Raw genomic sequence first — 11,883 nt, forward strand, 5'->3', positions numbered from 1 at the left:
TTCCTGTGGTATGGTCCAATTGAGCATTGGATATGCTTCAATTTTTGGATCAACGTCTAAAATTAGATGAAACAACGTATGGACGGATTGGATAAACCGCATACATTCACGGTGGGCCCAACTGAGTTTAATCCGTACGATAAAAGCGTACTTGAGTAACTCAGTACGCAATCTGATTTCGGTGCTATGTGCAGTGCTGCGCTACGCAATCCGATACGAGAAAGCCAAAAACAAATATAAATACAGGGCAACAGGAATGACAGGAATAGAAATCCTTTGAGAGAAATCCTTTGAGAGAAATAGAAAGAAAAAGAGAGAAAAGAATGGGTGAAGAATCCTCTTCCACGAAGAAGGTGACTCTTAGAACCTCCGACGGAGAAGTGTTCGACGTCGAACAGTCAACGATCGCATCCCAATCGCAAATAATCAGCTACATGGTGGAAGAAAACTGCGCCAACGACGTTATACCGCTACCTACCGTAACGGCCAGAGTTCTCTTCAAGGTGATAGAGTATTGCAACAAACACGCCAAAGGCAGAGGACGACAGAAAGACAATAACGATTTGAAAGGCTGGGATAGGGAGTTCCTGAGCGGCATGGACATCAACCTCGTTTTCGACCTCGTCCTGGCCGCTAATTACCTGGACATCAATGGTCTGCTGGACCTCACTTGCCAGTACATGGCCGACCACATTAATTATATGACCCCTGAGGTGGTACGCAAGGTCTTCAATATTGAGAATGATTTTACTCCGGAGGAGGAAGCTAAGTTCCGTGAGGAGAACGAATGGACCGTTGAATAGGATTTTTTATTTTTTATTTTTAATGATATTAGATTATACAGTTAAAAAGATAAGAAAAAAAGAAAAAGAAAATAGTAGAGTAGATTGTAGTTGGTTGATTGATTAATTGATAGATAGATTCATTTTTTCTATTTTTGCTTTTGGTAACAAAAATACTGCAAATTTATACTATTTCGTTGTGAAAAGCATGCATCTGATATGAGTTTCTTCGTTTTTGGTGGTTATTAACCGTTATTATTTTTCTTATTTTAATTAATTTGGATTTTTTTAATATTTAGGGTTAGGGTTTTGTAATTTTTTGTAGTTGGTATTTGTCTTGAATTGTTTTCTACAATACACTTGGGTGCACTTGGCTCTTGAGTCTAGTACAAGTGGGGCCTGTGATTCGGTCATCCATAGCTTTTATCTTATGAGACCCGTGCCATCATAGCTCCTAAAAGAATCCAGATTGTAAGATCATGGACCATCCATCAGTGGCCTCTAAATAGATGGTTAAGATAGAAGTACAGCTATGGTTCACATTGGTGGAGAAAAAAGTGGATCTAATAGGATTAGAGCTGTAAGCTATGGTTCAAATTCGAATAAGATACGTCGGGACTCTAACGGTTGGATTTGGGCTTCCTTTTAGGGATAAAAACCGTTTATTTGATGGGGATTTCCAAAAGAACTATCGGATTGAATATTTCAAACCATTGATTACACAAAAGTCACGGTGACCGTTCATGTTGGAAGTGGATAAGCCTGATTTTTATATCATGCCCTAACACGATCTCATACAAAAGATGGACGGAGTGGATTTCACACACATATCATGGTGGGCATCACACTGCTTTTTGTTGCACGCGCTCCCTGCCATGTGTTCCAGAGAGATCGGCCCGAACTAGTGACGTGGTTATCTACGCCGTTCATCTATTTTGTATCATTATTTTGCGGCATAAAACCCAAGAATGAGGTAGATATAAATATCAGGTGGACCACACCACCGGAAAGCAGTGGTCATTCAACGCACCGCAATAAGATTACGTTGGGACTCCAGCCTTTGAATTTGGGTCATATGACAATGATCCAAACCGTTTGTATGACAGATCACAACTGATATCTTGCTAGTGGGATCCTTACTCTTGCTCGGGTGGTAGACTCTCAGGAGTTTCAACACCCGGTCAAGGGTTCGAATATCCATTGGTGGTGAAATTCCACTACGGCGTGAGCGTGTGGGCGTGTGTGTGTGCGCGTGTTTAAAAAAATAAAAATAGAATAAATAAATAAAGATCTTGCTGGTGCCTACCGTGATCTTTACATGCCCTCCCATCCAACCCAATCATAAAGGGTTGCGGATTTCCTGCTGAAGCTGTCGGTAGCCAGTAGCAGTAGGTAGTGGACGATGCTCTCTGGACCGCACCATGATGTATGTGTTTTTATCCTCGAGCGAGCTTTTCAAGCCAGCTTGAACTCAGTTTTTAACTGAGTCGAATCAAGCTTTTTCGAGTCGAGTCGAGCAAGTTAACCGGGTTCAAGTTTTGATAAGATTTTGTTTCACTCCTTCACTCACTTATTAGATCTTATATTATCTAAACCGTTTTATTCTGGATCCTATTCTAAGATCTGTTGAACGGCTGACTGTGGATGAAGACGAATTTGGAAATTTGAAAAAGTAATTTCTTACAATTGCTAAAGATGAACTAAAGACGAATTAGGAAAAGTTCTATTAATTGCTAATATCCAAATTCAAGAGTCAAAGGTGTTCGTTATAAGGCGTTAAGGCTGTAATGAATGGTTCAGATTAGATACAATCTGGAGTGTAAACCAGAGCATGGAGGACATAAATTTAAGGGCATTGATCTCTTGTAGCTAGAGTTGTACACGACTTAACTCGGTTAATTCGTTCAACTCGACTCGCAAAAGCTCGAGCCAAGTTTTGAGTTGAGTTTGAGCTCATTTTTTTAGTTCAAAAAAAAATTTGAGTCAAATTCGTCCCACACTGAGTTTGACTCTGCTTAAAACTTGACTCGAATTTGACTCGGTTAAAATCGAGTTCACTTTATATATATATATATATATATATATATATATATATATATATATATATATATATATATATATATTGTTGATGCAGTTTTCCGGTAGACCCTTTGTATAGACTTTTCCTGGACTTGCACAAGTGTAAAGAAGGACAAAAGAGGCCCTAGCTAATACAGGGGACTCTCTGATGCCTAAGTTAGGATCGATGTCTTATAGAGTAGGGTAGGATCTCCAGAAAAGAGATACCAGTCGAGTATTTAGGATTTTTCAGTGAACGTACCTTGGATGGCGGGAGGTATTCCTATATTTATAGGAGAACCAGAATACCATTTTGAGAGGACTCTTCCCTAATATTTTGGCGTAATCCAAGATTTTCGCGAGATGATCGGTTTCCGAGATCATCGGGATCCGATATTATCCCTTGAGGATAAGAGAGATCTTTTAGGACGTTGGGGAATTCCCTGAATCTTTAGATTAGTCTTAGGTCGGAATCTAAGGCGGGTCTTGACCTGATCAACGAATCATCCTTTACTACATGTAAGCTAATTGGGAGCATTGTCGATCTATAACCGACTTGTGGCCAACCTATAGTCGATCCGTAATCGACTTGTGGCTGACCTATGGTCGATCCGTAATCGACTTGTGGCCTATCTATGGTTAATCCATATAATCGACTTGTAGCTTATCTATGATCGATCCATAATCGACTTGTGGCCAATCTATGGCCGATCTATAGCAGACCTGTGGGTTAGGTCGGCACATATAGCCACTTGAAAGGGCTCGTGTGTGGGCTCTTTGAATGTCCTTAAAGCTACATCACCCCCCTTGGAGGTTACTTTGTCTTTGGACGTGGAGGCCTCACTTAGGCTTAGCGCTTTATGGGCCCAAGCCGGTTTAGTAGAGTTGATCCATTCCATAAGTCGATTTATAGACTTGTAGGTTTCTCCCCAACAGTGAACCCCCTTGCTTTTCAAAGCGATTTGCGGATGTTTAGGAAGCAAGTTTGGTCAGGACTAGATTAGGATATATGGACTAGGTCGAGACGAACTGTCATAAATGCCAGGTATGGCGGCCAGCGTAGAAGTCAAAGTATTCTAGCTAGAGATCATGACGTGCCGGCTCTTCAATTGAGGTCACGTGAGTTATCAAGCTGTCGTTTCAATGGCGAATCAACAAGAGGGCAACCCGTGGCGTTATACTCGATATCGAAATCGAGTGGTGCATGGGGTCAAGGCACGTGTCCATTCGGGGCAGCCGAAGAGGCATCGTACGATACAACATTGATGGATGTTTCAGATAGATGGCATGTGGCACTGCTATATAAGGGAAGCCTTAACCCTTAGGTCTTTCCCATTTGCATTCCATCTTCTTCCCCATTTCATCTTCTGGCTTCTCTATGCGATTTCTGGCGACTGTTCTTGCTGCAATCTGTTCAAGATTCTATTAATTCGTGCTCTGGTGATCCTCATTTCCCCCTCGTTTCCTTTTTCCATTAACAAACATCATGTCTAGCTCCTTAAGCTTATGAGAGGGGGTTTTCGGTGACGAAAGTGTGGCGAGCAGTCACCTTAAAGTAATGTCAAACCCACCTTCACCGTTGGTGGTGATAGCGGATGCCTCTTTCTGGTATTCTTCGTCGAAGAGAGCACTGGAACAATCTCCTGCGCAGAGACCGGCGCCCACTGCTGGGGCACTGAATCTGTCTCCTGAACGTGGGACAACGCCTGGAGTTCGGGCAATGGATGCGTCTCAGGAAACTGAGCAGGTCGTTGAGGCGCGCGAGCTACCCAATGAGGGTGAACCGGGAGAGCCTGAGGGTAAAGAGGACCCGTGGAGGCCAGTGCCTTCGACTATGTCTGTGGATGAGTTGACCCAAATCAGGCTCGGATATCATGCTCCCGAGTCTATTATTCTTCGACTCCCTTCGTTAGACAAACTGTTGAATTGACCTCCAGACAGGGTTGTGGCGATCTTCGAGGTCGTGCTTCAATGCGGCCTGCGACTCTCACTTCATGGGATAATCAGGTGTCTACTAGCTCACCTCAGGCCGGTTAGCCTTGGGGCAGATGACTCCAAATGGGTGGAGGGAGTTGTTCAGTTGTGCAGTCTTATGGGCAGAATTAGACCAGCTCGAGCAAACAGTGGACGAGTTCCTCCACTTGTATCAGGTAAAAGCGAACACCCTCCAGCCCGGCTGGTATTACTTCTCTGCATGGTGAAATACTGGCGAGGCTTTAATAACCGACCATTCATCTTCCAATAAACACTGGAGGGATAAGTGGTTCTGGGCATCTGGGTGTTGGGAGATGGCCGAACCAGGATCGACCTAGCCTCTCGTTCCCCAAGCTTTTTCCAAGCCAATTCAATCTTAGTCATTTTAACTTCTGTCGGTCGGCCTTTACTGTTGTTTGATCTTGTTTACAAGTCTTCTTCTGCAGCTATTCCCAAACACCTACCGTTGCTCGACAGCGGACCGATAGCTCGGATTAGGGACTTGTCGGCCCTAAGCTAGGAGAGAAGATATTGAAGATTACTTCTCTAACTAGAGCAACTTCTTTTGCTAGGCTTAAATACAACTCTGACAGGTGCGACCTTGGGTAAGACCTTCGACTAAACCTTCAAACTTCGAATTTTGCTAGGAAATTTTTTTTTAACATACTGACGCACTGTTCTATGTCTTGACACAGAGATGGTTGAAGCTCAGCCCTTCATCCGGCCCCCCTCTAAAGTCCGGGCACCTCCCCAGGATGATTTGCCAGCGCCAAAGAGGAAGAAACAGAAAACCTCATCTAAGGGCAAGGGGAGAGTCGGTCCCTCTTGCCTGACCATCGTGGAGGTCATGAACGAGGGCCTGGAGGTAGCTCTCACCGAGGCTCAAGAAGCTTTAGAGCTTCCCGTTGGGGCTCAGTCCTCAGGAAGGGAAGAAGCCGAGGAGGGGTAAGGGAGCCTCCGTCAGACTGTGGAGGGGATCCTCCCATGGGCAGATCACCACAGCATTGAGGGGGAGTTCGTTGGCTTGTTCGATGCTCCTATGGATCTGACCCTTGCACGTGTGACGACAACCCTCTTGAGGTAAGAATACTATCAGACATTAGGTTGCTTTATTTTTCTGATTGTTCATCCTGACTCCTTTCTTTTTTGTAGTTCGCTTCGTACGTATTAAAAGCGTGCACCGAATTTGATCAGGTGCATAATCAGGCAGAGGAAGTTGAGACTCAAGCTTTAGTTGTTGAAGCCGAGTTAAGGGCGCCAAAGGCGGCTCTCTAAGCGTCTTCTGCCGTGAGGGCTGAGATGGCTGCACAGTTATGGGAGGCCAAGGCGTTGCATGACGAATGTCATGCTAAGCTCGTCGATACGAGTGCCAAGCTAGAGAGGTTGAAGACGGAGACCAAAGCTGCCATTGCTATCACACAAAGGGATGCTGTGAAGGAATTCTGGTTGTCCTAGAAATTCCTAGACGAGAGAGATTATCTCTTTCATTGAGGCTATCCCGAGTGTACAAAGGTGATGAAGGAGACCTTTCCTGAGCTTGATCTCTCCGCCTTTGACGAGTTAGAGTCGGGCTCTGATGGGTCGGGCGATGAAGCAGCTCCTGAGGAAGTCCCCGAGTCTTGAAGTTAATTTTGTAGAGAAGTATTTCCTTTATTCTGTTCTCTTTTTTAGCTTTAAGCACTTCAAGCACACCAAGTGCTCTGGCTTCAAGCACTTCAAGCACACCAAACGCCATCTCCTTCGTATATTTTTCTTTTTCTAAATTCCGTGGATAGTCCGATATACCACTTTCGAATTATAGTTGATGTAAAACTGATGTACTCATACAATTTTGAATTATCAATGAAAATGTCTCCTTTTGAAGATCTGTTTCCATTTCCTTTTTCCACTATAAGACGAGCTACACCATCAGATGTCAATCGAAATTTTTCATTAAAGTCCATATCAGCGATATAGTCCGGATCTAGCTCGAACATAGATCGAATTTAGATCGGATAGAGATCGTCTGAAGATATGTACTATGTTGAACATTGATCATGCAAATGAACTTTTTATTTTGAAACAAATTACGACGTGACAATTACCACACCGACCAATTCAAGAGAAGTAGATCTTTAAATGCTCAGCGTTTCATGGATGATGGAGTAGTTGGCCGATCAGATCTTCTAGTAGGTACGTGTCGGGTCTGATGGTCCTCGAAATCACATAGGGCCCTTCCCAGTTCAAGCCTAAGGTCCCCATTCCTACTTCTTTGGTGTTCTGAAGTATTTTTTGGATAACTAGATCTCTTACTCGAAACCTTCTGACCTTGACCCAAGCATTATAGAACCGCAACACTTGTTGTTGGCAGACAGTGGTTTGCAGCCGAGTTTACTCCCTTCGTTCTTCCAAAAGGTCGAGATTGAGGAACATAAGCTCACACGCTACGGAGAAACGAGGCTGTTCTAGCCATAGGTAGTCGATTTCCATGAGAGTGACCGCCTCTGCTTCATACACTACGGAGAAAGGGGTTTCTCCAGTAGCTGTTCGGGCGGTAGTTCAGTAAGCCCATAGGACTTTGGGAAGTTCCTCGGCCCAAGCTCCTTTGGCATTTTCGAGATTGGTTCGAATGTGATGTTGATGATCTTATTGACTACCTCAACTTGCCCGTTTGCTTGGGGATGACGTGGTGAGGAGTAAACGTTGTGAATCCCGAGGTTCTTGCACATCTCCTGGTACTGCTTGTTATCAAATTGTTTCCCATTGTCAGATACGATAGTCCGAGGGATCCCAAAGCAACAAATAATATTCTTTTAAACAAAATCTGTGATCTTTTACTCGGTTATCTTTACCAATGGTTCTGCCTCTACCCACTTGGTGAAGTAATCTACAACTACAGCAGCGAACTTGGTCTGACCTTTTCCCATAGGGAAAGGTCCAATGATGTTAATTCTCCACTGAGCAAATGACCAGGGGCCGACCATAGGGGTGAGTTCTTCCGGTGGCTGCCGAGTGATATTGGCAAACCCTTGACATTGTCACATCTCTGGACGAGCTTCTATGCATCATGCTAAATGGTTTGCCAATAGTAACCCTACCGGATGACCTTATGGGCTAACGATCATCCTTTAAAGTGGTTTCCGTAGATCCCTTCATGGATCTCTTTCATGACATAATTGGCTTCTTCTGGTCAGATGCATCTTAAGTAAGGAAGGTAAAACCCTTTCATATAGGGTATGCCGTAGAGCATGGTATATCGGGCAGCTTTAATCTTCATTCATCGTGCTTCCGTTCGGTCCCCAGGTTATTCGTCGGTTTTGAGGTAACGGATGATTGGGTTCATCCATGTTGGTTCTGAGCTAATCAGGAGAACAGTTGGAATCTCTGCTTCATCGATACTCGGTTTAGCTAAGAATTCAATGGGGATAGATCTTGGAATTTCATCCTCATATGCTGTAGCGAGTTTCACTAACATATCGGCTTTGGAATTCTCAGCTCATGGGATTAGGATGATGCTGCAATGTTGGAAACTGTTGATCAATTCTCTGGCTTTTTTGAGGTAGGCCTTCATACGTTCTTTTTTAGCTTAGTAAACGTCAGCTATTTGATTGACGACCAGTTGTGAGTCACTAAAGACGTCGAGATGCCGAGCCCGTATGTTAGCTGACAGTTTTAGTCCGACGAGAAAAGCTTCATATTCTGCTGTGTTGTTGGAGCTTGGAATCCAAATCTCAAGGCATATTGCATGCATGTATGGTCAAGAGTCTCTAGGATTACCCTTGCCCTGCTTGCCTTAGAGTTGGAGCAGTCATCAACATACAACATCTACCTAGGTGGGTCGAGCGTAATTTGGGAGTTAGATGATTTATTGACTTATTGGCTTACCGAACTCTCTGGAACGAGCTCCAACCTAGGAAGTCAAGGTTAGGTCGGTCATTGATCGGACCTTCCTCGGGCGATTGCATGACCTCGACGATGAAGTCGGCCACTGCCTGACCTTTAATCGCGGCTCGTGGTTGATATATAATGTCGAATTCACTTAATTCGATCACCCATTTGGTTAGGCGGCCCAAGGCCTCGGGTTTTTGTAAGACTTATCATAATGGCTGATCAGTCAAGACAATGATTGAATGGGCTTGGAAATATGGTCGTAGACGTCAGGAAGAAGTAACCAAAGCTAGGGCCACTTTTTCCAAGGTTGGATATCTCGTTTCTGAAGGAACAAGGGCTTTACTGACATAGTAAATCAGGAATTGTTTTCCCTCATGCTCCTGAATTAGTGCCGAGCTGATTGCTACATCGGATACAGCTAGATACAACAGTAGTGACTCTCCTGGCTCGGGCTTGGAGAGCAATGGTGGCGATCTGAGGTATGTTTTAAGTTGTTGAAAGGTTGTCTCACATTCTTCGGTCCAGTTTACTATTTGTCTCCCTTTCAACTATTTGAAGAAGGAGAGACATTTATCTGTACCTCGAGACACGAAGCGGTTGAGTGCGTCTATTCTTCCGGTTAGCCTTTGTATATCTTTGATCGTCTTTGAAGACTACATGTCGAGTAGAGCCTTAATTTTCTCAGGATTTGCCTCGATCCCTGTTGAGGGTCAGATATTACATATTAGACCCCAGTTAGTACCTAATTTTATGTACATGATAATGCTTAACGTCATATTTTAATCATGTTTTTATTGCAAAGTGAATTTAAGAGCTAGGACTGAAAAAGGGTACTAAAAGCATGGATTTAATGCTCAGAAATCACCAAGGTAAGGGAAGGATCTTAAGGGACCGAGATCGAAGAAATTACATGGCAAATATTCGAGAAAATCAAGGAATTGAAGTCCAAGAGGCTTGAAAGTCATCCTAAATGCAAGATCACAGGGTTCCCACTAACCGTTTGGCTCGAAACTTTATATATGGCCTGAGGACCCTAAATTAACCATACACATCGAAATTCAGTCATTAGATCCTAGTGAAAGTGGCTCAACGGACAAATCAGCCACTAAATCTCTGATTTGGGGCCATCTGATATCTGGATATGCTTCAATTTTGGTCTCAACCTCTTAAAATGGATGGAAAAATGGATGAACGGAGAAGATTTCTCATAAACATCACAGTGGACCCCATAGGGGACGCGCGAGTGCACAAGCGGTGCACTCCTGCACCCACTGGTCTAGCCAGCCCGTTCAAAGTCGGGCAGACCCGACCCTTATCAGCCTAACGTCTAGGGAGCACACGGAGATCGACGGGGACTTGAAGTGGGTCACCATAATTGTCCAGATGGATGATCGGGACCGTCCATTCGCTCCGGAGGGTGGCCACGACCCTAGTAATGGTAGCCTTTTGGTCCCATGCACGTGTACATACGCAAATCGCCCTCAAACGCAGGATAAACGGCATGTTGATTTGATACAATGGGCCCCACCAAAACTCGACCAAAACCACTCCTTTTCGATCAAAATTTCGTCAGGAATCCAATAAGCGGGGTTGATTTCTCCAAAAACATCACTGTAGGGCCCACCAAGCATCTCAGCGCAGGAAAATTCATAACTTACACACGTCCGGGAAAATCGAACATTGCAGGGAGTTGTGGCCCACCGTCCTTGATTCGTTCGATGATCTGAACCATTAAAATGAATCCCAAGCCAAAAACGACCCTGGCCATGGAGAAAAACTGGATTCTTTGGTGCTCTTCTAGCTGAAAAATCGAGCCAACGCAGGTCGGTTTGCATTTTCGCTGCGCAGACTGTGTTGCTGCGTAAACACCTCACTCCCGGCCGACCTTCTCTTATGCACGACTCCAACAACCTCCACCACCCCTTGCTGCCTATAAAAGGAGAGAAGAGAGAGAGCTTGAGGATTCATCTTGGGAGTTTTCACGTGGAGTAAGGAGAAGGGAGAGAGAGAGAGAGAGTGAACATGGATGGCTAGCGCATTCCTCTTTCCTTCCTTCCTCTTTGTTCCTGGTTTTGTTTACATCCTTCCTTTAAGAGTTTTAGCATGATCATGTCAGGCTAAACCTCTTAGATAGGGCTAAGAGGTGAAGCTTGTAGCGTGATGGGGTGTTTTCTACGACTTTGATTCATGTTTTATGAACTCTCTTTGATTATAGTTTGATTATATGGAATATTCATAGTTTCTAATGGTTTGTTGTGACTTGAATTACAATGGATCTACGATAGCTTTAAATATTTTTATGCTTGTATAGAGGTTATGGTCGTAGGAACCCTATTATTTACATTGTCTCATGGACATAGTTGGATGATGGAATCCTCCCCTACATTTATAACTCTCTCAGATTGGATGTGGATTGGTTAAATTCTATTGTTTACTTTGTCTCATGGGCATGGTTTTGTGATGGAATCAAGTCTAATTCTCATACCTCTCATCTCTTGAAAACTAGATCAAAGGAAGTTCAGATTTGATTTTTAATGTTATATCCCCAAACTGGATGAAGATGGGACTCTAATTCCAGTTGTGTTCATGAATCAAGCATATATATCCCTGATCTCTACATGTGGATCCTTGGAAACCCTAGTTTCCCACCTTTGAATTTTATAAGTTTTAGTTTAAGATTCCACCATTATTCCCTTAAAATTTTCTGATTTAGATTACATCTTCTTCTAGTTCTAGTTCTAGTTACTTTCAAATTACGTACAAGGTTCAGTCCCTGTGGATTCGACCTTGGTCTTACCGAGATTATTACTACATTGCGACCCTACACTTGGGATTGTGAACAAGTTTTTGCCGCCATTGCCAGGGACGGATAGTTACGTTTTTCTTAGATTAACTAGTTTTAGAATTAGGTTAAGATTAGGGTTTTTCTAGTTTTTAATTCTAGGTTTAGGTTTTTCTGTTGATTTTTAGAAACTAACCTAACTTTCCTGTTTTATAGGATTTTGATATAGACTTTCTAAATTGGCAATCTCCTTCTAATTTCTCTATTTTTCTATTTTTAGGATTAGGGTTTTATTTTCTACTTTTAGAAATTTCTAATTCTACATTTTCTTTTATTTTTAGAAACTAATTTCTTTTCTATTTTTAGGGTTAGAACTTTCCTAATTTATTTTTAAAAACTTCCTATTTTCGGTTTTTA

At 43.2% G+C, this 11,883-nt stretch overlaps 1 protein-coding gene across 1 annotated transcript; it reads left to right on the forward strand.

Moving 5' to 3' along the window:
* Positions 1–294: 294 nt before the first annotated feature.
* LOC131228203 (SKP1-like protein 11) lies at positions 295–1,141 on the forward strand. The gene has a single exon (XM_058224082.1). The coding sequence runs from the start codon at positions 324–326 to the stop codon at positions 801–803; it is 480 nt and encodes a 159-aa protein (XP_058080065.1). The 5' UTR covers positions 295–323; the 3' UTR covers positions 804–1,141.
* Positions 1,142–11,883: the final 10,742 nt, after the last annotated feature.

The sequence above is a fragment of the Magnolia sinica genome, chromosome 15, assembly GCF_029962835.1.
Source record: "Magnolia sinica isolate HGM2019 chromosome 15, MsV1, whole genome shotgun sequence".
In the NCBI taxonomy this organism is placed as follows: Eukaryota; Viridiplantae; Streptophyta; class Magnoliopsida; order Magnoliales; family Magnoliaceae; genus Magnolia; species Magnolia sinica.